Source organism: Rhinolophus sinicus, linkage group LG14, assembly GCF_036562045.2.
Source record: "Rhinolophus sinicus isolate RSC01 linkage group LG14, ASM3656204v1, whole genome shotgun sequence".
In the NCBI taxonomy this organism is placed as follows: Eukaryota; Metazoa; Chordata; class Mammalia; order Chiroptera; family Rhinolophidae; genus Rhinolophus; species Rhinolophus sinicus.
The window spans coordinates 36,565,409-36,592,957 of record NC_133763.1 but is presented as its reverse complement, the minus strand read 5'-3'; the positions used below and the strand labels follow the sequence as shown (position 1 = coordinate 36,592,957).

General features: G+C 36.6%; 1 protein-coding gene and 1 long non-coding RNA gene across 10 annotated transcripts in view; one reads left to right on the top strand and one right to left on the bottom strand.

The window, feature by feature from the left end:
- The window catches only part of LOC109459344 (uncharacterized), a 144,382-nt gene extending 142,474 nt beyond the window's left edge, over nucleotides 1-1,908 (bottom strand). For 3 of the 8 annotated variants that reach the window (XR_012491648.1, XR_012491649.1, XR_012491644.1), the window contains exon 1: nucleotides 1,720-1,874. This is a non-coding gene — a long non-coding RNA (uncharacterized LOC109459344). Of the gene's footprint in view, nucleotides 1-1,719 lie in introns of all 8 variants that reach the window. The other 5 variants (XR_012491650.1, XR_012491646.1, XR_012491647.1 and 2 more) reach the window with 5 other exon arrangements.
- DPH5 (diphthamide biosynthesis 5) lies at nucleotides 1,881-26,801 on the top strand. Of its 2 annotated transcripts, none has more exons than XM_019753713.2 (8): nucleotides 1,881-2,067; nucleotides 2,306-2,463; nucleotides 6,660-6,784; nucleotides 12,854-12,962; nucleotides 17,734-17,854; nucleotides 22,811-22,850; nucleotides 24,524-24,627; nucleotides 25,931-26,801. In XM_019753713.2, the coding sequence occupies exons 2-8, from the start codon at nucleotides 2,329-2,331 to the stop codon at nucleotides 26,152-26,154; spliced, it is 858 nt and encodes a 285-aa protein (XP_019609272.1). In that variant the 5' UTR covers nucleotides 1,881-2,067; nucleotides 2,306-2,328; the 3' UTR covers nucleotides 26,155-26,801. The 2 variants fall into 2 exon arrangements, with proteins under 2 accessions (XP_019609272.1, XP_019609271.1); XM_019753712.2 differs by having other exon boundaries at nucleotides 1,881-2,085.
- The last annotated feature ends 748 nt before the right edge of the window (nucleotides 26,802-27,549 follow it).

The window sequence follows — 27,549 nt, the reverse complement described above, 5'->3', positions numbered from 1 at the left end:
TTGATGAGTACACATATGAAAACAATTTAATCAAATTACACACTTACGATTTTGTGGATTTTGCTGTGTGTAAGCTATAGCCCATCTCCAAGGTACTCTTTTTCTCCACTTTCTTTCTGTGAGATTCAGTCATGTTGTTTTGTGCAGCAGTACTTCATTCTTTTTCATTGCTGTATAGTACTACATTAGATCAGTGTACCACAATTACTTTTATTGTTGTGGGGTATCTAAAAAGTTTTTAAAAGCTTTTTTAGATCTCAGATTAACATTTTCTGTGCTCACTAGTAGACTGTTTACAAAAATACTAAAATTATTATTTCTAGCTAATATTACATATTAGCCTTCTTCTGTTTTAAGATTAAACAATTGCCAGGTCACATTTATTTGGTGTCAAGCAAGTCTACAGATCTAAATGCGATGACAGTGATAGAAACAAAGTTTTTCTTAAAAAGAATAACTCAGGGTGTAATAATGTTTGCGAAGATGACCTTTGTTACCCCAAATGGGGAACAGGTTTCTCCTCAAAGTCTCACAACCAAGATCATGGGAAAGGGGCCCTCTTTAAAAAAAATAAAATAAAAATGACCCTTTGTGCATCAATAAAATGTTCTATCTAGAGGGCTGGTCTATGGTTAACGAACTTATGTAATTATTTCATAGAACTTTTGTGAATGGGATAAAGCATGGACATTAGATAACTATAAAATTAATGTCAAACTGTATATATCTGCCACTGTTTATTGAGTCTTTACTAACCGCCTGGCACTACGCTAAGCCCTTTATATATGTTCTGTCATTTATCCTCACAATAATGCTACGAGGGATGGTATTATTATCTCTATTTCACAGAGGAGGCAACTGAAGTCTTTTCCTAAATAAGGTCACAAATATTTTCTATGTTCTTTCTTGGAAGTTTTATAGTTTCAGGTTTTCCTTTTACATCTATGATGCATTTGGAATTAATTTTTGTTTATGGGGTGAGGTGTTGATCAATGTAATGAGAATGGATAAATCAGTCAGTAAGAGTGTATAGAATGATGCGTGCAAAGGGTGGATGGAACCCAGGAAAAGACAGAAAGTCAAAGCTTCAAGAATCAGAGTTGGGCAAAAAAGTCACAAGGCATTGTCGGAGAAGCGCCAGGAAAATTCTGGAAAACCAACACTGTGTACTAAGATAAGCAAACAGGACTTTGCCTTGGATGAAGTCACTAGTGACCTTAGGAAGAGCATTTACAGTAAAAACAAACCATTCTGACATCGTAACTACTACATATAACCAACTACTCTGCAGGAATTCCCCTTGTGGAAGAATTTGGGTGAGGTCTGAAATCCGTGAGCAGTCTGAAAGGTCACTTCTCTAGGATCAGAAAGGTCTGGGCTTCCCCACACTGAGGATGACTGGGGCAGATCCCAGTCATGCCCCTTGGCGCAGGCTCTGTGGAATTAATTAGGTCTCGGGGTCAAACCAGAGGAATCACTGCCCTGCTGGGAAATCAGCATCACACTCACGGCCGAGCTGACACCTCACCAGGGAGGCGGCTGTCTAAACTACAGCAGAACAAAAAGGCGGGAAGAGAACCCTGCAGTCGGGCTATCCCCGGGCAAAGTAGGGAAGTCCCTCCCACCCGCCACCCCCTCGTGGGTCTGGAGCAGGAAAGGCGCAGGGCTCTACTTCCCAACTTCGGGTCGCGCTCCGGAGCGAAGAGCTCTAGCACTTACCCGGTCCTAGGATGGGGATGTAGAAGCCACTGACTGTGTCCTTTTCCAGAAGCCATGCGGCTCTGGATGCACTCCCCACGAGTGACTAACCTTTTGCATCCGTGCCCCAGCAGCCGGGAGGTCACTGCTGACCCAATGGGGACCAGACCTCCCCAGCTTTCAATCCCACCCACAGCAGTGAGTCGTAAAGTGTAGTAAAGGCGCCGGCGTTTTGCGGCTACCGTAAGTGAGGCCGGCGGCGTGGGTCCTGGCTCCGCGCACATCCGCGCCCTGCGCAGCAGCTTCTGCGGGAAGGCGACACTTAGCATTTTGGGGAGAACACAGACCCAACTTCGGATCTCCCAGCGGGTAATTGCCCGCCCCTAGGTTTGTGTCACAAGAGAAAAAGCGGGGTAGGGTTGTTAAAAAAAAACACTTATTCCAATCCTTATTTAAGGGGCGTGAAGTAAGGTTCTCAGACTTCACTTCTTGTGACATTGCTGTTCCTTCTCGTGCTATTGTGGTTTTCATCTTCGTGTTCATCATGGGATTTTATGCATCCTCTGTGTAGCTGACAGTTGTTTTTCTCGTTCACTTCGTCCTGCAGTCTCCCTCCCCCTGGACTTAGAAATGCTTTACCTGATCGGCTTGGGCCTGGGAGATGCCAAAGACATCACAGTCCGAGGCCTGGAAGTTGTAAGACGCTGCAGCCGAGTGTACCTGGAAGCCTATACTTCCGTCCTTACTGTAGGGAAGGAAGCCTTGGTAGGTGCTTACGGTTCTCCAACCTCCCAGGAAGAAAGCTATCCAACTGCTGATTTTCATTACACTAAATGAACCAAATTTTCAGATCCGCTTGTTTAAACTCTTTAAAACACACACCCTCTCATTAAGGATCTGGGGGATTATACACCAACCAAGGAACTTGGGAAACGAAAGGGTGCTTTGTCTTACTTTGCAAGCCCAATTTTGTGGCTTTCTCCTGTAAATAGGAAAGGAAAGTTATTGTACACGCCAGAGGATAGTTAATAAAAATTCTTTAGTTCGTGAGATAGTCAAGAAATCCTTTCTGAGTTGAGTGTTAATGAGGTGCTGACACAGCCCTAATGAGTTGGTTATATATTCAGAAACCAAGCTGAAATCTTCCTCCTTTGAAGTATTTCCATAGGGAATGGTAATTGCTGTTCTGTCTGTATCTATCCAGACAGGTTTTAAATAGACATCTCCCAGTAAGGCTTACACTCACACACTTGTATATAGAGTGAGTCTGAACGTAGTAACCATAGCATTTGTTAGTGTATCATACATTTAGCTGGCTCTCATTAAGGGCTCAGTAAATTTTGGAGGAGGGGTTAAGTTCAGGTTCATTATTAAACTCTGAGTACAATGTAAATTAAGATGAAAAGATTGATGGACAGGTTATAGGAAGAAGGAGAGGATTCTAGAATTGTCTGATCTATCAAGTCTTCCAAACAAAAAAGTAACTTAGAGAATTTCAGGTCTTATATCCTCTCAGATTCACAACCAGACATGGAAGTATTATTTATATTTTCTTCATTATTCAAAAGTTAATTAAACTAGAGATAGTGAATCCAGGAAAGAGTTTTAATTTTGGTATATATAACTTGAATGTCTTTAGGTAATTTTTGTGGATAAATTATGATCTTATATGTCTTTAGTATAATGTATATTATACAAAGAGTGTAAGCACTTTGTTATCAAGGGGTTCTTGATTCATTTGTGTTACACCCAGGAAAATTAAATAATAATGGAAGATTTAAGTAAAAATTCATCATGGCAGTGGAAGGGAGAAACTATAAAATTATGTTGTTGGAAAGAACTTAGATGATCTTATTTGAGTCAGCATTCTTGCTTTCATCAACTAAGTAGTAGAAGCTATCTTGTTAAATAATTAGTAGGTATTAATTGCAATTGGAATACATGTAAGAGAGAAGATTACTTCAGGCTGTGAAGGTCTGAGAATACTATGGAATTTGAGCTGTGTTTTAAAATAATGCATCCTAGTTTCTTTTGTTTCCATTTACATCATGGTCCAGATGGAAAACGGTAATATTTGTACAGCTCTGCAGGATAAATGGAGGAAGCTGCTCATGTCCAAAGGGAGCTAACTTTGGGGCCCCAGCTACCTGCGGAAAATAGATCATTAAACTCAGCCTGTCTATGCCCCATTTGTAGTACACATGAAGTTCTGCAGTCAACCAGTGTTCTGTAACCTTGCACAGTCTCTTAACTTTTCTGTGTTCTTTTTCTTATCTGTAAAAGGGATACAAATAGTGCCTATCTCATAGAGTATGACAAAGATTAAATGCACTGTACTACATACATTCTTAGGACAATGCCCAACCACAGAGTGAGCCTACTGTAAGTGTATTATTACAAATATTGTTGTTATAGATGAGATTTGATAAGGGGAAGAAAAAGCATTCCTTGCTGAAGAAAAAAATAATTGTGAGCAAAAGCATGAAGGAGAAAAGCACAGTATTTGCTGTACTTGTTCTTGGGCATCACTGAAATGACTTTCATTTTCTCCCAGTGTATCTGTTCCCCTCTTTTCTTCCTAACCTACCTCACCTGGATACCAGGTTACTATTTCCTTGTCATATCAAACTGTTGTGTCTCGGTATTGGAGGGACAGAAGAGGTGAGTGAAGGACTTCGCATTGAGAAAAATGAGGCCATCACCTATGGCCTTTAGTAGCTTTCCGTTTGTCCATACCCTAAATCTGAATCTACCTTCCCTCCAGCCTTAGAAAATGACTTGTAAGATGAGGTTCTCTTCCAGTTCTAGATTAACTCCATCTAGATGTGTGTTTTGCAAACCTCTTCCTCCCCCTCCCTCTGGAACCTTACTCCCATAGATTATTTATGTTCCATCTATATTAACATCCTTCTCCCCTCAGCCTGAAACCATATTCAAATATTGTCCATTTTGAAAATACTCCTTTAAAAAAAAAAAAAAAAATTAATGGGGAACGGTGTGTTATCTCCAGGGCCCATCAGTTCCAAGTCATTGTCCTTCAGTCTAGTTGTGGAGGGCAGAGCTCTGCTTGAAGTCCAGTCGCTGTTTTCAGTCTTTAGTTGCAGGGGGTGCAGCCCACCATCCCATGCGGGAATTGAACCGGCAACCTTGTTGTTAAGAGCTCACGCTCTAACCAACTGAGCCATCTGGTCGCCCCTCTGGAAGCTCAGCTGCAGCTCATTGTCTTCAATCTAGTTGTGGAGGGCGCAGCTCACTGGCCCATGTGGGAATCGAACCAGCAACCCTGTTGTTCAGAGCTCGCGCTCTAACCAACAGCCATCCAGCTGCCCAATCTCTTCCCTTTTTAAAACACTTTTTTCATGAGAATTAGCCATTTGATTATATTGGGGTGTTTGTGTGTGTGTGTGCGTGTGTTTCTCTTTAAAGGAGACTTTAAAGTAAACATACTGTTGTCTTAAGTAGATAATGAAATGTTTCTTAGGTTAGAATAAGTGATAAATATGGACTCATGCATGATAGAAGTCTTGGGGACAGAGTGGGGTTTTCTGTTACGTCATTTATAAAATATTGGATAGGATTACTACTAGCATTAAGCTAGGTAGAGCGTGTGATTTGATCTTTAAGAAATGTTATAAGTTCAGAAAAAAACATTTCCTTCATTTTTCAGTAATTGTGTGTGTTCTCTTAGATATGTGAATATAAATGTTCTGTAACTACTAAGTTTTCTGGGTTCTTAAAGTAAGGTATATAAAAATTAACGATTAAGAAAATTATATGGTAAAAGTGAAAATAAAGAGGACATCTTTGATATGTAAAAACATTGTCATTGGGAACTTCTGGAACAATTGTCTCTGAGAAGATTTGCAGAGGAAAGGAAGGGATCTTTATTCACATTTGAGGAGCAGATTCTAGTTAAGTATTATGAAATAATTATCACCGTTGGAATGATAGCCTTTATCTTTAAATACTTAATCATTTGTCCATTTAGTCATTTGCTTGGCAAATATTATTGAATACCAGATACTTTTTCATTTCATAATCCTTATAATTTTTTATTTAAGATTATAATCCTTATAATCCTTATGACTCTAAGAAACTTGTCAATATGTAAGAAATGGTATTATTTATCTGTGCATCCACTTTTATTACATTTGAGTTACATATTACTCCATAGGAAATCAGTCATAAGATTCATGAAGAATAGTTTATAACCCTACCATGTGACCACTAGCATATTAGCTCCCTCTCCATACTTACATGCTTCCACTCCAGTTAAGGTCAGCTCCTGGGTTTGTTCTCTGGAGTTGAACGTCAAGGGACTAGTTTGTATGGAGGCTTCTATATATTTAGAATTCTTTTTATTCCCCCTGCGACTCTGCCTTTTTTTTAGCAGGAACTAGGAAATAGTTTTAAATTAGTCTTTCTTGCAATTATATAGGAATATTTGCTGGATCTGTAAACAATTAAATCTTCATTTTCTATTTCTTATTGAAATTACTTCTTATTTTAGCTAGTGTTCCATAGATTTTTCCCATGGAAAATTTAATAAAATCCAAACTACCATGTGTGTTTATAATTATTTTTTAATATACTTATTCTGTATTTCTGTGTTTCTGAAGCAAGGCTCATGCATACATATTCTCTGTTTATCTTAGTGTTTTGCCTGGTCTATTGGACCCAAATTTAGAGGTAAATTAAAAATGCCAAAAGCCTCAGATGTTAGGTCTACCTCCTCTTGGGATATTAAGATAGCCCCAAAGACAGAGTTTAATTGCAACATGATACAGAGTGCTGGCTCATTGATGAGTTGAATTCAGTGATCTGTGTTTGGATGGTTGCCAAGATTTGTACCAGCCCCAGACAAAGATTGGGGTGTGTGTGTGTGTGTGTGTGAGTGTGTGAGTGTGTGTGTTGAAATGGTCACCTGCTGTTTCATTTTGATATTGGGCTTAAATCTATAGGAAGAATTTTATGGAAGAAAATTGATTCTTGCTGATAGAGAAGAAGTGGAACAAGAAGCAGATAATATATTAAAGGATGCTGATGTCAGTGATGTCGCGTTTCTTGTGGTTGGTGATCCATTTGGGTAAGTCACAGCTGACATTCTGAGTTTTAATTGTATTTACTTAGTTTTTTAAATCATAAGAATTATTCTGTTAAATTTAAAACCTTTTACCTGCCGGGTCTTGATGAGGGACTCTGCTGACCTAGGCTCTGTCTAAAATTTTGTACTTTAAACTTTTATTATCTTTGATATTAATGAAGAAAATCTGCTTGGCAAGGATGTGATCATATGTATCACATTGGTTATCAAGTGTCAGCTTTAAAGTTTGTATCCTTGCTTCTGCTATTCTTTTAGAAGGTCACTTAGGGCATCAAATCACAACTGGTATATCATTATTAAATAAATGTGTTACATTGTTAAGAGTCATACCTGCCATTTGTTTTACAGGTAAATTGCAAGTATCTTCTGCTCCTTTGTGCTAGACGTTTTATTTCTTTTTTAATCATCTAATATTTAGCAATATTGATGTCACTATACTTGTCTTGAATTTGTCATCTGTTAAGCCTCAGATTTCAATTTCTTATATCCATTGGGAGCTGTGTTCTTCCTCATTATTAAAAAGCTAGGCTTCTACTTGTGTGTAGTCAGGCATCATCAATCTGTAATGTCAAACCAAATAGAAGAGTTCTTTGTCTCCAGCTGGTGACCCAAGATTTATGTCACAGATTTGAGGAACATAAGGACGATTAAATCACCATGAACCCACCACCAAGGATGTTTTTCAAAAGAATGGTATTATATGTGTATGTGTCTGTCATAAAGGAAGTAATTTAAGTCAATATGAGATGCCAGGGATTGTGTATTATTATTATACTTGGCTGCAAATGACATTGGATAATCATACATTTAAAAATATTTAAAAGGTTTGTTTTAGCCTCTGACATTGTTTTCTGTAAAAGTAAGTCTTCCTTTAAAGGAAGTTTCTATCTTCCTTTTTTTTTTTTTAAAGCCACAAAATAGTAAAATAAAGTAAGGCTAATGAAAAATCCTATGTATATGAAATGTCTCGGAACTCTTGTAGGATTTCCTCATTATCACACTGACTCCTGCCAAAATCCTGTGTTCTCTATAGTGACACCTGAACTACCAAACTTCACAACTTGATGGTATGTCAATTCTTAACAGTCACCTAAACGAGTACTCTCAGAATCACTTTTGACATGGCATCCATCCAGTCACTGACAAAGTCCAATAAACCAGCGCTACTCAAAATGAGGTTTGTAGACTTGTGCTAGCCCACAAACTTACCGGTCCATGATGAGGTACAGAATTTGAGAGTAACCATTTAGAAACTTTTATAGCAGTTTAAAAAAGTAATTTATCTCTGCTGACTCTAATAATTAAAAATTTGGGGCTTGTATTTTGTATTATTTTGTATTTGATTTTTCTTTCCTTTTTTTTTTTTAAAAAAAAAGATTTTATTGGGGAAGGAGAACAGGAATTTACTGGAGAACAGTGTGTACTTCCAGGATTTTTTCCAAGTCAAGTTGTCCTTTCAGTCTTAGTTGTGGAGGGTGCAGCTCAACTTCAAGTCCAGTTGCCATTGTTAGTTGCAGGGGGTGGAGCCCACCTTCTCTTGTGGGACTCGAGGAGTTGAACCGGCAACCTTGTGGTTGAGAGTCTACTGGCCCATGTGGGAATTCAACCGGCAGCCTTCGGCGTTAGGAGCACAGAGCTCCAACCACCCGAGCCACCGGGCCGGCCCTTGATTATTCTAACAGTTAATTTTTATTGCACTTTACACAACTATTTTTCCATGACAGTAGAACTTAAGAAAATACTGGCTTTTCACTAGGTAGTTTGAGAAGCACTGCTGTTGATTTTGTTTTTAACCAGGTTTTTTATATCTTTTTATTCCTTTCCATCCTGACTGCCACTATTCTACCTAATGCAAACTCTTATTATCGTATACCCAGTGTAGTGTAATAGCCTTTTGCCTGGTCCAGACTCTTCATTCATTAACTATGCTGTGGTCAAATTCGTATTTGTAAAACCACAATTTGAAGGGCTCCAGATGAAAACATTATTAGCTCCATTATTGGCCAGACATGGACTGTCCAACCTGCCCTTGTACCTGTGTCACTCTTGTACCACAGTGGAAGGGAGAATTCTATGTAAATGAGAAAGTTGAGGCCCAGAGAAAGTGCCTCAACGCTGTTACCATGTTTCCCCGAAAATAAGACCTAGCCGGACAATCAGCTCTGCATCTTTTGGAGCAAAAATTAATATAAGACCCGGTATTATTTTACTATAATATAAGACCGGGTATATAATTATAATATAATATAATATAATATAATATAATATAATAGTGTAAAATACTATATAGTAAATAGTATAAAATACTATATAGTAAAAGTTATTTTACTATAAGACTGGGTGTAATATAATATATAATATAATATGTACCGGCTCTTATATTAATTTTTTTCCAAAAGACATATTAGAGCTGCTTGTCCGACTAGGTCTTATTTTCGGGGAAACACGGTACTACCCTGCTCAAAATCCTTCAGTGACTTTCATGGCCTTACGTCTTTTAACAGTCTGTCTACTGTTTCCTTTGACTACTATTTTCTTTTTTCACTATGTCAGAGCCAAATTGTACAACATTGTCATTTCATAAGTGTTTGGCAATGTTTGTCCACATGTCTTTGCTCATACTTTTTTTTAAAAAAAACAGACTGTTCTTCCCAGTTCTTTCTTCCTTTCTTTGTTTCCAGTTTTATTGAGACAGAATTGACATAACAGCACTGTGTAAGTTTAAGGTGCACAGCATAATGACTTGACTTACATATATTGTGAAATGATTACCACACAGTATGTTTAGTTACCAGCCATCATCTCATACAGATACAAAAAAAGAAAATATTTGTTTTGTGATGAGAGCTCTTAGGATTTACTTTCTTAACTTTCAGATACACATACAGTGGTGTTAATTATCGTCATCCCAAGTTTCTATTTAGTAAAATAGTAGATTCTTTCAGACCCAGCTCAGATGGTACTTCTTCCATGAATTCTTATTTTATTCAGGAGTAAGTGCCCCCACCCCCACCTCTTTTTTAACTCATAGGAAATTAATTTGCCCTGTGTCAGTGACTAATCATGTATAATCTTGTATTCAGATTTATATAATAATTACTGTACTATAGTGATTTTTTATTTAACCACTGGATTACTATTGGGATATAGTAGTTGGGTATATATTTGTTGGAGATAGGATGCTAGGGAATGTGTCAATTTTAATTGGACCTTGAAGAATTAGAATATGAGTGAATTAAATGGATAAACCAGGAAGGAAACACAGAATACAGCAAGACACTGAAACTTTTTATCTACAACAACAACAAAAATATCCTTTGTTTAATTTTAAAGTCTTTTTCTACTTACTTGAATAAAAAATTTAAAAAGTAAAAATTATTTAATCTTAAATTTTTTCTAATATTTTTAAAATTGTCATAAAGTATACAAAACATAATATTTACCATTTTAACCATTTTTAAGTGTACAATTCAGTGGCATTAAGTACATTCATATTGTTGTGCAGCCATTACCACCATCCATCTCCAACAATCTTAAGTTCTTGAAGAAGGTAATTGAAAGTAGTAATTGAATGTAGTTTTCATCTTGGCCCTTTTATTCAGATTATTGAACGGAAGTTAATCACATAAAGAATGTAAATGCCTCTAAAAAAAAAATACATCAATAGATCTGACTCAGTCATGTGGGAGATGACTGCTTTAAGCTTTCTTCCCATAAAGGTCATCATTAAACAAATTCTAATGATGGTTCCATTTTCTTATTCTTTATTTTAATATGCTCTGTAACTAGATAGGCTTTATAACAAATGAACACAATTTTTTATCCTTGTTTGTGTGCCTTTTCTTCATGGCACACTTATACAAAAATATGCCTTTATTCACTTGTTTCCTATGTGCCTAATGAGGTTATTTGATTGCTTCCATTCAGTGTAATGCATTTGAACAGTGCTTGGCACATTGTAACTATCCATTAACCGTCATTATGATCATTAGTCAATTTATTTCTCCTATATAAATAATGCTGACATTGATGGAGTAATATATATTTTCTTTTCCTCCTCTCCCACTTTGCCATCCCCAAACATTTTGGATTGTTTTCTTATGATAGATTCTTCAAAATAGGTTTATAATACCCCCCCAAAAAGAAAAAAGTTTGAACATGGACATGTTTAAGCATATATTGTCAAGTTAATTTTTCAGAGGATTGTACCAGTTTACAGCCATGTTTCTAGTAGTTCATAAGAACATCAGTTTCACCATATCATTGCAAATATTAGTGAATTTTCAGATCATCAGCCATACCTCTGTCAAATACAGTAGTACTATATCTGCAAACTAATGTTATAAAATAAAGTTTAAAATATACCAAGTCTTATACATTTAAATTGGTCACCTTCATGTTCTTTATTTTATTGACGCCATTGATCAAGCCATTTTTGAATCTCCTCTTGAAACTACTTTCAGATCAATTCCAAGTCACAAACATGTTATTAAGACAAATTTATTACTGTTTCTGGACGTGTGGCTCTATCCACAGTCGTGTGTGTGTGTGTGTGTGTGTGTGTGTGTGTGTGTGTGTGTGTGTGTAAGATTGTGAACAGAGCCACATGTCCAGAAACAGTAATGTTTGTCTTTATGCACACACACACTTTCCCAGTCACCATAAATGAAGCATTTTCATGAGCCCCAGGCTGGAAGAAGTACTCAGTAATTTTCAAACCAGTTTTTTCTTTTGCATGAAGCAATATAATCTAGGTAATCGTGATGATTTAATACCATTTGTCACAAATTTTTATAGCGGAAATCTGAGGGGCTTATTTAATCACATTTGTGTCAGTTTCACAGAATCAAATTGCTTTGCTAGGTCATTAAATCTTCATAGTACACCAACCACATCTGGTCATTTTAAATGAACTCGTGATAAAGAGAGATAAAATTTTAAACCAGTTTTTCTTTCTGCTCATCTGTTTAAATAACTCAGCAAGTAATTAATTCAGTTTTTCTTAGTGTTAAGGAGTGGAATTCTGTTGAAGGTGATATTAAAAACATTTTTTACAACTGGCATACCATTTTTTATAAGCTTAGTCTAAATCAAATTAATGGTGGTTTCTCATACTAGTTTTTATGTTATGTGTGTGATTAAAAACAGGCTTCCCCGGTGGGCGTCTGTTAATCTGTTTCTGACTGCCTCATGGGGGGAAAGCCCTTGATCTTCCTGCTTGGTATGCATTGACCAGTTCACAGGTTCTGCTTGTTGTGCAGTTTCTCAAACATGCTAATGCTGCTTTCCCCAGCAGGGCCTGGAAGTTTCATCAAGGGGGGAAAGGCCTCTTTAATAATGCAGTTCTAAATTGATGTGGTGTTACATCTCACAGTATCTGTATTTGTATTTACATATATTCTCTCTCCACCAGCCTATCTAATTATAAGCATTACACTTAGCTCAAAAAGGAAAGGCAACAGGCAGAATATACACACACACATACACACATTCTAATTATACACAGGACAAGGTTATAAATAAAATGACTGCTAGACAGAGATAAAATCCAACTAAGATTATATCAGCATTCATATAAAGACAAAGATTGACAGGCCATGAAAATGTTCTGTATATTCGGCCATGTTGTATTTCAAAATACAAAAACAAAACCTTCAAAATAGAGCAGAAATAAAGAAGTGGGTCTAATTGTGCCTTAATTTAGAACTCTAGAGCAATCATTTTAAGAGTTTAAAGGGTCCCTAACACATAAAAGTTTGAGAATTACTTCTCTAGAGTTCAGTTGCTGAACAGATGTCTTTGCAAGTATTAACAGGACAAAAGAGCAAGTGAAACTTCCTTATGTTCTGTAGCTGCCAAGACTGGTTTAAGAGTGTGACAGGTGCAATTCAACATTGTGAAGACTTACACTTTTGTTGCCGAGAAGCCCACAAATGAGGAAAGGCAGTGTGGACCCTTTGATTGACTTGAACTCATGAAATATTACAGCTTTACTATCTCACAAAGTCCGTCTCTGTTCCTCTAACCGAACCCGATATTTTCTCCCTACAGGGCTACAACACATAGCGATCTGATTCTGAGAGCAACAAAGCTGGGAATCCCTTACCGAGTTATTCACAATGCTTCCATAGTGAATGCTGTAGGCTGCTGTGGTTTACAGGTAATACTACCCAAAAAAGTGGTTTGTAAATAGTATTTAGTAGTAAAAATGTTTTATTTTTCTACAAATTGCAAGTAGATTTTATTATGTTTCGTAAATTATAAGACATGTTATACTATGTGTGTACTAAATTTTTTAATACTAAATTTTTTTGTAGTAAGTTTTCCTATAACTTAGATGTTTCCCCCCTTATTGGAATAGACCATTGAAATTTAGCTAGAGAAAGATTTTAATCTTATATGGAATTGGTGCATATATAAAAAGGAAATATAATTAAATTGGTTAAGTATTCCTAAACCCTTTTCATATTCTTCCAGATAACTGACTTTGCATGCTGAGGCCGTGTTTTTCCATGCAGTATCATTTTCTGTGCCATCAGGGCATTGTGATACAGCATTTCTTAAAATAGTTAAACTCTTTTATAGTAGACTTTTAAGCCAACTTTGTAGTTCCTGATGTATAAAGTTAGTTATTTTTAACCCAGTAATCTTGGTTCTGAGGGATTAAAAGAGCGTTCCATTAACTGTTTCCAAGATTTTCTTCCGAGTTGTTGACATTCATTTCTAAGTTTTGTATTTGTGTTCTAATGTTCACACAAATATGATCCATGATAACTATGACTGCGCATGGCCAGCAGTGGTTTTAAGACTTCATTGGTTGTTAAGACACATTCTTATTTCAGATATATATTATAAAGAAAAAAGTGTGCATCTCAGAATCTATGAAGTAAGAGAGTCCCCAATATGTCTTCCTGGGATCCGTAATTTAACATAGATATTAATAAGAAGAAGATACATTAGCATTGGATACCAATGCCATCTGTAGCTTTAGAGGGTCTATGTTTTCTTTATTACCTAGAAGGACTGGCCCAAATTAATTGACTAATCCTGGCCACCATCTCAGAAATATTGCCTTTGGGTCTGAAGAACCAGAGAAAATGTAAAAATAATTCACCTTTCAGTATTTACCACTTTCTCTTAGTTATTACATTTATGTTGGCAACGAATTTTGCTCTCTGTTTTGTCTTCTAATAAAATACATACAAAAAAAGCCTTGCCAATTCAAGTCTTTTTTACACTGTAAAACCAGTCTAAACATTTTTGTTGTTCAGAGTAAGTCGAATGGAGTGTCTCTTCTAATCATTATCTTTAACTCTATTGATGTTCTATTTAAAATTTATTTGGAAAAAAGTTTTGACACTAAGAAGTATAGGGGATTCTAAACTAGGTAAGTTCTAAGCATTTCCTTCTGGAAGGAAGCAAGTATTTGGTGGCAGTGAGATGAGTTAGAACACTATTAACGTCATTTGGGCAAATAGTATTGAGGGCTCAGACTAAGATAGTGGGAAAAGAAATGAATAGTCAATTACTAGATAAATTATAGAGCTGGAATTAACAAGAATTGGCATATGGTAAGATGTTAGGAGTTAAAGATACTTGTTAGAGACAAGTCAGGCAATAGCTATTTCTAGGTAATTGCTTACTGTCATTCTAAATATTGCCCAAGATTTCCCACCCCTGTTCCTTTTCTCATACCACCTCGTTCTTCCCCCATGTGCAACTTCCCCAATCTACACCTTAGCCGTCCTTTAAGGTTCTGCTTATATCCTCTCTCTTCAGAAGTCGCCTACAGGTGCTCTGTAAGTGGGGGAAATGCTGGATTCTCATAATCCTTACAGTCTGTCTTATTTTTGATCATTATTGTTTGCTACCTGATATTTGTGTTTCCTGTACATCTTCTCACTCTAACTAGATAATGCCTTGTATATGACCAAGTGGATCATTTTGAGTTGTTTTGTTTGTCTTCAATAGATAAAAACATGATCCAATACCAAGTTAGATAAACTACTTTTTCTATAACTTCAAGTTAAAACAAAATAAAGTGTGTATTGACCTACTGTTCTTAGAAAAAAGCTCATTTGTAGTCTTTAAATTTAGATTTGTATCAATAATGTATGGTGGGAAAATGATCACAGCAAGAAGGATTACTTATAAGACGGTCAGTGCTTAGGCCTCTGCAACCTCAGTTCTCATCACTGTATAATTTTGCTCATTTTTTTTGTAGTTTACTGGTAAGTCCTTGGATTGTGAAATGCAAAGGACTAGTCCTTCTTTTTTTTGAGGTACTGACATCTAAATGGTGAAACTGTTTGCATAATGTTCCAGATTTCATTGAAGATGTTTGCAACACAGCCATGGAAACGGTTACTGTCAGAGTCCTAGAAAGCAGTGCTTATGTCAGGTTTTCTTTAATCCCCCAAATTAGACAATTCAGAGATACTTTTGCAGAATGGTTCAGCTAATGTTTATATGTGATTAGCATCTCGATTCATTTAAATGATCTGTCCCTTTCTTTTTGAATGAAAAATTTATCTCCTTGATTATATTTCCATGGCTCTTAAAACATCGAAGACCCAGCTGAAGTATTTATATATGGCTACGTATACCATTTTCTTCCATAGTTTTCCCTTAAAGATCTTTTTGTAGAGTAATACTAATATTTCAAAATCTGATCAGAGAGGCCAAGTCCTTTTTAGACTATAAACAGTTGAACTTGTCAGAATTAAATCATAAGCATAGTTTCAAATATTTGGTAATATTGTTGAGCTCACTCCAATAAGGAAAGTAGTTGGATTAGAGCGGGACACAGCATTTTAGAGCATCTTCATCTTGTTATTATAAACATCACTGTTATTATATCATCAAATCCCTAACATTTATTCAGTCTTACTCTGTGCAAGGCACTGGGCACTGTACACACATTGTGTCGTTTAATCCCTAGACATTATTAGGTTTATCGTTATAGTACCTCTTTTGTAGGGGAGTTCTCCCTGAAAGGCAGGAAGGTTACTTGACTTGTCTGTGATCACCCAGCTCGGAAGAACCAGGTCATGACTCAGGAGCTTCTGCATGCGTGTGAAGTAGAAGAGAGACTGCTTACTCCTTGAGGGCCTGGGCTCTGCTTTGCTTCTCACTTTACACCTGTGCCAAGCATGATGCCTGGCACATAGAGGATCATCTGTAATAAACATTTGTTAGATACATTTGCTTAGCAAAAGCCCTCAGCAGGGCTAGTCCCATTCTGTGTAGCTCGGGTAAATGTATTCCAGGAATCCCACATTGGAACTCTAAATACCTTTTTCACAGAGAAACCTTGTTACGTGTAGCAGGAAGATTTATGACTGAATTCTTGGGGTTTTGTATACTGATCTGTGAATTCGACCGCCACTGGTTAGCATAGTTTCTGTGGGGAAATATCTTTTTAGACAGTTTTCAAATGGACTTTGGGAATACAGCCCATTGGCAGTTAAGTTGGAGGTTGGAGTTTGCGGCTCTATGAGGAACATGGTGAACCTACCTTGGGAACTCAAAGTGACTGTTACAAGTGTCGGGTACCGTTTTTAAGACCTCAAAAACAGAAAAGTTGAGCTTCTCTAGGAATAGAGGGACGGAAGACCCTGACGCTCCATCTTCTCTGCTTCCTTCCTGTCTGCCTCCCCCTTACCTCTGGAGCAGCTTTTGAAAACAGATCTGGGAAACCTTAGGATGACAATCCCTTCTCCAGACCAGTTTCTTCATTTTTCAAATGAAGAACCTTAGGCTTAGAAAAGTTAGGTGATTTCCTGAAATCACACAGTTATTTCAATCACGCGGTTCACCTGTGGCAGAGGACTAGCTGTGATTTCCAGTATCTCGTGCTTTCCAGCTCTATTATAAATTCTTTTAAGCACTGTTTCAATTAAATAATTAAATCTTTCCATAACAACTTTAGTTTTATGTTTTATCATATATTAAGTCTTTGGAAAAAAATGTCCTTTGTTCAGTGCCTAGATAAGAACTAATATTAGCATATCCCTTCATAGTTTGAATAATTTTTTACATGTTATTTGATTCTCACAACGCTGTGGGTAGGAAAGACAGTATGTTATCACTGTTCTTGTTGTAGAGATAAAGACTTAGAGTATTGTCACATGGCTAACAAGTTGTACAACCAGAATTCAAAGTTAGATTTTCTCAGCATAGGATTTGAAGTTGGATTCACGTAAATGAACTGTACAGCCAGCCTGAGAGCAAACTGGAACCAAGCAAGCTTCTCAGTTGTGTGCTGGTCAGAGGGGGTAGGCGGGCCACTTGGGGGGAAAGGAGGAGGTTTGAGAAAAGGCCCTTATCCTTGAACTCGATAGTGAGGGAACAAACAGTGGGTAAAGTAAGGGGGGAGGTTTTAAGAAATGGCCAGAGTGAGTACCCCATGTGTGAATTTTCCTAAGGGTAGCATGATGGAAAGGAGTGTGTCCTCGGACCTCAGTTTGAGACTTTTTCATTACTAAGGTAGTTAACTGTGTGACCTCAAGTCAGTTGATCTTTCTGAGCATTGGTGGTCTCATCTGTGAAGTAAGGATAAGAATATGTTAACTTTGTGAACCCTGCTTGACTGCACAAAAGGTTGTTTTTGTCTTTTTTTTTGTTTGTTTAGTTTTGGCTTCCTACTAGGTTCTTTCTATTTCAGTATTTTCAGGCTGCGTAACTAAAAGATGAACTGGTTACATACGTTCCTATACTGAATGCAGAAACACCAGGAGCCTACTGCTGAAAGGGCATCGGAAAGACACCAGCTGCCGTGGGACAAAGAGAACTTTTATTGCTTTTTTTAGCTACAGATTGGATTCCTAACCCATCTCAAGTCTGCGTCTCACTTTTCATTTTGGTTGTTATCTATGAAATCGTAGTTAGTGAATTGTTCCATCATTAATTAATGTTTTTGTTTTTTCTAGTTGTATAAGTTTGGAGAGACGGTTTCTATTGTTTTTTGGACAGACACTTGGCGACCAGAAAGCTTCTTTGACAAAGTGAAGAAGAACAGACAAAATGACATGCACACCCTATGTTTACTAGGTGAGGGCTTGGGAGTTTCCTTAAAGTCACAATATGGACTTGTCATATTGTTCTCGATTTGATTTTGTGTTAAGGTGAAACCGTTCTGTGGGCCACTAGCTGGTGGTGAGAAAGGACGCAGTCTGGCCACTCTGCATGCCCCGCTCCTTCCCATACTCTCAGGGAGACATGTTTTCTGCTCTAATTATCACATGGCTGTTACTGCGTATGTGCTGTAGTTCACGTGCTCTCCTCTTATGCCCTAACACATCCTCTCAGCATGCCACGCCTTATACACTTGTCCACCAAGACCCTGTTCGTTTACAGCAATTCAGCAGATTTGTATTGAGTATTTATTCTTACCAAATTCCATCCGATGCAGTATTGCTACTGTCAGAATTACAGATCTGAAAGAGACTCTAGACATCATCTTATCAAAGTCTGTTTTATAGATGAAGTTGAGGCCTAGAGATATTGATTCATTTTTTCCCACTGTCACCCAGCTTACTGGTGGCAGAATTGGTAGAATCCAGATAGCCTGTTTTTTCACAGCTTATTTCACTGTATAATGCTTCCAAATCCTGTTTCCTACCTAGTGTGGAAAGAGCTGGGACCGCTGTCTTTGTAGACTGCGATGATGGTACTGATAGAGCATCAGAAGGACACGGGCTACATTATCCAGCATCGCACTCCAGTTGTACTGGTTCACATTCACCTTCAGTTTCTAATCTAACCAGGGATGTTGTAAAAATACTGGTATCAAAGCTTTGATCTATGACTGACGAACAGAACAGAGCTTACTGGCATCTTTAATACCATTGAAATGATACTTACGCTTCGAATCAGAAAACAGATCTGAGCACTTCTGCTTAGTAGCTAGAGAATGTTGGGAACATTCCCAATCTGTACCTTCGTTTTCATCAGATAGGAGCACTTCCTCCTTGCCTCATGGAGCCCAGCGCAGTACTTTATAAACTATAAGGGGTAAAGGACCAGGTGGTGTTCTTCTTATATGTTTATTTTTTCCATTTCCAATCTTTTGTATCAATGTCAAATTATTATAAATATTTGGAAACACTCATTCTCACTCCTGTAGTTACTTCATCATTCACTGGTAACAAAGTGTTCACGTACTGGCATCGGCCCTTCGGTCGTACATTGAATTGTACTATTGTAGTGACACTGTGTGGACTTATCCGGAATGTCTGCTGCACAGCACAGGATCACAGCACAGGGCAGAGAGTGAACCCAGGATTTTGGCCTCTATAGTAAGTACAGATATTCAGAACACTAGAGAAAATTCCTATTTGCCAAAAATGCTCAGGTTATTTGTGTAATGTTGCCAATTCAATAACATATCATTATCAGAACTCCAATCAACATCTCTCTTTTAATACAAAAAGGTTATAGGAAAGTTTTACTAATGGTTGGTGTTTCTTACGGGTTAGAAATGAGACACTAATATCTAGAGCAGGGGTTAGCAAGCTAGTGTCCATGAATCACGTCCCACCTACTGCCTGTTCTATAAATAAAGTTTAATTGGAACACAGCCATGTTACTTCATGTATGTATCATCTGTAGCTACTTGCATGCCACAATGGCAGCAATAAGTAGTTGTGACAGAAACCTATGGCCCTCGGAACCTAAAATATTTATTACCTGGCCCATTACGGAAGAAATTTGGCGACTCCTTATCTAAAGTGAAGTTTTACCTAATCTGATGTGGGATACGAGGTCAGACAGTTAAGTTCGTGAACTCATCCTAGAAAAAGTGCCACACACCTCATTGCTGAATATCACTATGGTCACCTTTGAAGTACTCCCCTTGGGAAGCTGTGCACCAACGCCAGCGCCTAGTCCACCCTTCAAAGCAATTTTGGAACTCTTTTTCTGGAATGGCCATCAGAGCTTCCAAATAGTAAACTTGGTTAACTGTTTGTGCTGTTGGTACAATTTGTGCTGTTGGTACAAATTCATAATGAATAATCCCTCTTTATCAAAAAAGGTTGGCAACATTGTTGCAACAAGTTCTCAAATTGTCAGACCACATATACCCTATATCCTCCCATGATTTTCTTTCCTATTACCTTGTTTTTAAAATTTTCTCCTCTGCTGGGACTTTGTCTCACCCACTGTTTTCATCCTAATGTTTAGAGTTCTGGCACAGTGTAGCTGTTCAATAAATATTTATGGCAGTTAATTGATTGGAGTTTTTTTTAGTTTATTTTCTCAGACTTGGTCTTACTACCCTTTGACACAGAAAATCTTTAACTCTTGCTCGTTCATTCAATTCCAGCAAGAACACATTCCTTTTATTCCATTCACATTGACACTTAATTAATTCTAGCTCTATATCAGGCCATGAATGCATCTCTGACTTTTTTTTGGCTTGTGCCTCTAACCCACAATTAACTGGTATGCTATGTTTTCTTATTTTAGTTTATTGTGAGTGCAATTTAGAAATTCATTATTATAATTAATTAATTAGCTTTATAGTTTTGTCTTTGGATTTTTCCACATAGAAAGAGGCCAATCTTAACTTTTTTGTAGTTCAAGTATATGCCACTGAGAGATTAAAAAACGGATTCATTGGAATTTAGATGTGTGTGTGTGTGTATTTTACAACAGAACTGAGAGGTTTTAAACAGAGCAGGGAGAGAAAAGTCTTAAAAGGCAGGCTACCTGATAACTTCTCTATATATCCATAAAAAATGGAGGGAAGGGAGAAAAGCAGCATTTACTTTTTGTGAAGCTTTGGAAAGGCAGTTAGAAAATCAGTTTACAAATTTTTTATTGTTTATGCCCAATGTGGAGTTAGGTGCTTTTGGGATACTAAGAAAGTATTCGACATGGACCCTGCCCTCAGGGTTTTAAAATCTAGTTGGAACTAACATGTTGTACACATGAAAGTTTAGAGAACAATTAAGTTCTATTGTATGGAGAGGCAGGAAGGACAAACTAGAATTTTGGCTCTTGAGCTCTCTAAGAGCTGCCTCTTTTCTTGGCTTTCCTGGGAAAAGACAAACAAAGTTAAACAATATATCTTTCTTGCTCCATTAACAAAAGCAGGAACAAGGTGTGAAATACAAGATACATAATTCCAAATCCTCAAGCCATAGATCTCATCATTTAGTCATCTGGAGTTTTCATCATTTAAATTAGTATGTATTTATTGAATGCCTACTGTGGGCCAAGCCCTGTAGTGATTAGTGAGAATATACCATGGTAGGAAACCACAGAGAATTTTACTTGGTAAGATTAGACCGATATATATGATGTAATTAGAGATTAATGAAATGTAACATTAATTGTATAGACATTTCAAAGAACAAAGAGCATTTGGGGGGAAGTCAAGGCCTTATGAAGGAATTGGGGCTTCTGCTACTTAGGGGCTGGATAGTTTAAGATAGTTTAAGGTGGGTGGTGAAGCCACATGAGCAGATTTCTTCAATAGACATCTATGGAGTATCTACTGGGTACTTTGTACTATGCTAGGTCCTGGTTCTAAGATGAACAGGAGAAGCTTAAGCTTAATTCTAGCAAGCAGAAGTAGGGAGGAATAATTATGGTCTATGTGAAGACGAGGAAAAATATAAGACTGGTCTGGCTTGAGATTAATTCACTTATGTTTGATTACAAAGCATTTACCTAGAAAAATCCCCCCCAGTCCTCGTCATTTTTCAAATATAATTCTGTAGAGCATATCATTAAAAAAGCTAAAATATTGAAAATGTTAAATTATAAAGTTTACTATCACAAATAACATTTCAGAAGCTCAAGGTGAATGAATTAATCAGTGTGTTGAATTTTTTAAAATCTGAAAATATCATTTAAAAGAATCTCAGTTTATAACACTAATTGTGTTGGAGGCCACATTTTCAATAACAGATGTGCATTTTCCCCTATATATCCAGATATGTGGAAATACTAAATAATGATATTTCAAACCAGAAAAATACTTCCACTTTTGGTTCCAGGAACAATAGAAATACGTACAAGGGATTAATTTCTGCTATATTTTCCAAGCAAACGCTTTAGTATCCTTTATAATAAAAACTTAATAATCATTTAGGAAAGCTGTAAAAGTCTGTCACAAAGATCCCCTCAGTTGCACTATATTTATTTTTGCAAAAACAAACTTTGGCTGAACCATTTGTTTTCAGCATGTGGAAGAGGAAGCAGCTGTTGCTCTTGCTGTTGTATACTGAATTCCTCTGAGGATGTAAAGTGATTCTGTTTTTTTACCTTTTACGAAACAGTTCAGCTGAGCATCAGTGATTCAAGTGTGAAAAATCAAATATTGGTGACGCTTGGACTGTCGGGCTTCATGAGAGCGTATTACATGAGTTTTAGCCCCTGTGCTATCTCTGTAGCCGGTGTCAGGGCTCGCCAGGAAAGCCCTGTTAAAAGTATGACTGTTTGGTATTAAAGTGTTTACTAATAAGTTATTAGTGTATGTCTTACCATTCATAAGAAAGCAAAAGTCTCTTTTCAAAATGTAGTAAGAATTTTCTTGTATTTATGTTACATGCATCAGCACTTACATTCTAGTGCCTGCAAAATAAGTAAGGATAGGAACATAACAAAACTTTTCATTTGGGTCTGTGCAGTTAGTTACCAGCTAGTAGAAATGAACAAAGATGTTGATTAGCTGTTAGGTACTGAATATGCCAGTATTTATCTAACTCCTTCCTCTGTCTTCTTTTCCAAGAGGAAATTGGATCCTTTCAGGATGGTCTCAGGGCCAACCTCATGTTTGTTTTCTAACTAATTACCTTTATACAACCACAAGCTTCCATTCTTTGTATTTCCAGTAACAGTGGCTGTATTCAAGTGTGAGGGAAAAGTGTCACAAACTCTCAAATGAGCATTTTGGAGACTTGAAAAAAATGCTTGCCCGAAACTTAGCTTTACACATTGGATTTTGGATAAAGTAATTTATTAAATTAAAAGAAAACTATTTTTCACTTCCTGCAGACATCAAAGTAAAGGAGCAGTCTTTGGAAAATCTCATCAAGTAAGTCTTACTCTGAGAATGCTTACATCTCTTTTAATTCCTTAAACAATTCAATAAATTCTACTTAAATTACATGAGTTTTAAAGATTGTTGAAAATCAGCTTTCATTACCAGTTAAAAATTAAACTTATGAAATGATAAGCAGTGTGATAGAGTGGAAACGGCAATAGATTTTATGGATTCATTACTGAGAATAGTGGTTGGCACCTAGTACCGTGTTTCCCTGAAAATAAGACCTAGCCGGACCATCAGCTCTAATGTGTCTTTTGGAGCAAAACTTAATGTAAGACCCGGTCTTATGGTAAAATAAGACCGGGTCTTATCTTATAGTAAGATAAGACCTTATAGTAAAATAAGACCGGGTCTTATATTAAGTTTTGCTCCAAAAGATGCATTAGAGCTGATCATCCGGCTAGGTCTTATTTTCAGGGAAACACGGTAGGCACTCTGTAAATATTTGTAGAATGAATTAATGAATTGAGAGTCAGGAGACATGGGTTTGAGTCCTGAGTCTACCTCTGGTGATGTGCTCTTAGGCAAGTTACTTCCGTTTCTGAGCCTTGTTTTTCTCATATAAATAATGAGAATAATAATCCTTTTTTGCTTAGAGAGACAATGTCTAATACAGTAGCTACTACCCACATGACACGACTAGTGAGCACTTGAAATATGGCTAATGTAACTGGAAATGAATTTATAATTATAAATTATAATTAATTTGAAACTAATACTCAATTTAGTTACTGGAAGACTTTGAAGTATATATAGAACCACTTTAATATGTAAACCTACTTGTACAACCATAAATTTTATGAAATCTAAATACAGATCAAGTACGTGTATTTCCAATGAAAATTTAACATTTGAATCAAGATGTGCTATAAGCATAAAATACCGGATTTCAAAGACCTCATACAAAAACAATCTCTATAATAATTTTTATAGGAGTAAATGTTGAAATATAATATTTTGGATATACTGGGTTAAATAAAATATTAACATTTATTTTGCTCTTTTTAAATTTTTGTTAATGTGGCTACTAGAAAATTTTAAATTATATTTCTTTTAGACAGTGCTGACTCAGAATTGTTTTGAGAGTCAGTAAAATAATCTATACAAACTGTTTTATAAGCTGCAAATGTTGTGTTTTATTATGATCATTGAGCAAACATGGTAGGCTTTTGAGTCTTATAGAGGTAAACTGTCTTACCATCTAAGATTTTCAGATATTTACCACTTTAGTTTACATTCTTAGAGGAAGAAGTGAAAAGTGGAATATGTGGTTTAAACATGGCAATGAATGTGAACATAGAACCTGATTAAGCTAGGTTATAGAACAAATTGCCAATTATTTTAAATTATTTTTGCCTAAGGTATTTCTTTGAGTAAAGGTAACTTTGATTTAGACATTTAAGTTGTTGGACTTTTATTTCTGCCAACATTTCAGTGAGATCAGAGGGCAGTTGAAGTAGAACAATGAAAAAAGCTTAAGAAACTTCAGGTAAACAATCACTGTATGTGTACTTTAGTGTATAATTAAGGTGGGTATAATGTGAAAGTTTCAGACAGAATGTGAACCTGGTACTTGAGTATACCTGCGGGAGTACTTTTGTTAAGACTGTCTTACGTAATTTCATGGCTAAGAACAGTGTCATCTAGTCTTATTCTCACAGGGGAAGGAAGATCTACGAACCTCCTCGGTATATGAGTGTAAACCAAGCAGCCCAGCAACTTCTGGAGATTGTTCAGAATCAAAGAACACGAGGAGAAGACCCAGGTACTCAAGACCCTAACAGGGCTCAGATATTCCCTTTCTGCTGCATGGAGATGTGTATATGCTAGAACATCTAACACACAGATATACCACCACCACTGAGGCGAGAGTTGGTTTGAAGTAAATATGTTACTATATAAATATTTTGATAAAGTACAGAACTCTAAAATTAGATTTGTCCTGCAAAAATATGTTTATACTGCTTTTTCTCATTCTCAACACTGAACCAGGGATAGTTTTCTCTAGGATAAAGATGAGAATTTATCCTTATATTCCTAGTATGTAGACACAGTGTGTAGTAATACAATGTTTATTGTCAGTAAAGCTTTACTGAGAAGTTCTTAAATGAACCTGTCATTATATTCTGTTATAAGGTGCTGACTTCCTTTGAGTACCTATCTCCTGATAGAAAAGGTATATAAAGAGATTCTTGAGTGGCCATTGCTTATTTTATTCTCATTAGAAAGCTTTGTTAAAGTCACGAAACAAATAATCTACAAGTGTGTTCTATATCCATACCTTTATACAGAGTTCCTCACATGCCTGCTTGTCCTGGTATAAATCATTTGCCCCATTTTGATCATTGTTCAACCAGGACAGCTTTCCCAACTAAACAGTAAAACCTTGAAAGGGTCAGCCCTTCAGCTGTTGCAAAAGAGTGAATAATAGTAAAGTTCCCTGATGTTGGTTATTTTGAACTTTAAGTTAATGTCATAATGCCCATTATTTGTTAAGGGCTCTGTAGTTTACTAAATAACATTCATATCTATTGCCGTAGCCTTATAACCACCATTTAAGAGAGATAGTATTCCATTTTTAAAAATATGAAAAAAACTGAAGTTTGTCACATAGCTAATTAGGTGGCCAAGCATAAACTTAAATTTATTATTTATCTCATTATCTCATTATCTTTTCTTCTAGTATTTCTTGGTCAATGTGAACATATCTCAAGTACTTATTAAAACACAAGCATGTAATAAACATTGTTCACTCAGAATCTAAGATGAGTGCTATGCAATTGTAAAGTGTATAGATACAGGTAATTGTTTATTAAATCCTGAAAACTTAAACTAAGGTAAGCCTTTTTATTCTGAACCAGTAAAATTGGGAAGTACTACTTTATTTGTCAGGTATGACAAATGATTTATAAAAGCCTTAGATAAGATACTTGGTCCATAATGAGTGATTAAGGCGATTTAAGATTTTGGGGGTGTCTTTCATGTGCTTTTTGTACTAACGATAGTTTTAACATTGGATAGGTTAATACATTGCTGAGCTGAATGGTGGTATCCTTTTTATTAAATAGCAGTCACCGAGGAGACGCTGTGTGTTGGCTTGGCCAGGGTTGGAGCTGAGGACCAGAAAATTGCTGCCGGCACTTTGCAGCAGATGTGCACTGTGGATTTGGGAGGACCGCTGCATTCCTTAATCATCACAGGAGGCAGCATGCATCCACTGGAGATGGAGATGCTAAGTCTGTTTTCTATACCAGAAACCAGCTCAGAATCCCAAAGCATCGATGGACTCTGAACGTGGACATTTTCTATTTTGGATGTACATTTCAGTCAATTTGTTACATACCCATTTGTATAACAAATAGAACAGGTCTTTTGGTTTGCCTAATAATTATCCAACAGGTGACTAAAAAAAAAGATGTTGACTCAACAGTGTTTGGTTTCCTGTGGCAATGAGTTTTTTCCCTCTGATATCATCAGTTGTTGCTGGTATTTGGCAGTTTTTCAGGATGTACGCACATGGAGCCGACCAAACTGGAAACTTGTAGACAGACATCCATAAACACTTGTTTAAAAGCAGTTTTTCTTTATGAAACCAGTCTACACGAGGTGGGACTTTCTTCCTTCTTAAAAAGTCTACTGTCCTCACAGCAGTTAGTATTAGTGCGTATAAATGGAGGTGGGAAGAATAAGTTCTACTTACTTAAAGCTCATCTGAGCACATGCCCAAAATGACATCATTCCAGATTGCCTTGTCTTATTCAGCTGACATCCTAATTATGTAGCTCATATTCTGCTATATTTTGGAGGTTATATAATTGTTGAATTATAAATGTTCAGCCAACCATGTAAGTTGCTCTTTGGTTTTAAATAACAACTTTCACATCCAAGCTGACAAATGGAAAACTTTCTGACTACAAAATAAAATTGAACAAAATTTAAGTTTGAAGACAACAGTGGATTAGTCAAGATTCGTCATGTCACTTAACTCAGTTAATATGCTACTATATATGGATGAAAGTAGTCACACTCTTCTTTCTAGTTGTGAATAACACTCCATTTATTATATTTCATGACCACAGAGTTTTATACTTTTTGTTCCTAACATAAATAGCTTTCTTACCTACTGGTTTAGTTGGTCTAACTCTGATTGTTTCCATGGCCTCAACTTATCTGACTTCTTTGCTCCGTAAATTTGTTGGAAGTTGAACAAATACTTCTCTACTTCCTGGGAGCATCAATTAACAGGAGATTATTTTGACTTATTTCATTAGAGGTAAAAGGTTGTTTAATGTATATGAAACATTCCGTTTTCAATCTGTTGGACACAAAAGGGGAGAGACCTAAGGACATTTAGATAACAGTTCTGTGTTGTTTTCTGAGGCGTTAAATCAAACATTTAAAAATTATAATAAAATGAAGGACTTCTGGTGTTTGGTAATGGTGGAATAGTTTGTAATATACAAACCTTCTCAATTAGGAACTTTGGACAACACACAATAACTAACTGTGTAAAGGCACTGGGAAGTGACCAAAAGCAGGCTGAGAACTGTTCTTACATGGCTTTGCCTCTCAGGGCCTTCCCAGTCTGGTGAGGAGTAGCTGGAACTCAACAGGAAGTGCAGTCTTACTGGCTTGAGGTGTTAGAGAAATTAGGGGCTGCTAGAGAAACTAAATTGAAGGAAATTCC

Excerpts from the sequence above, each read along its gene's own strand:
- DPH5 (XM_019753713.2), top strand. The coding sequence starts at position 2,329 with ATGCTTTACCTGATCGGCTTGGGCCTGGGAGATGCCAAAGACATCACA. Across the intron at positions 12,963-17,733 it reads TAGGCTGCTGTGGTTTACAG|TTGTATAAGTTTGGAGAGAC; the intron begins GTAATACTACCC and ends TGTTTTTTCTAG. Across the intron at positions 22,851-24,523 it reads TCTTTGGAAAATCTCATCAA|GGGAAGGAAGATCTACGAAC; the intron begins GTAAGTCTTACT and ends TTATTCTCACAG.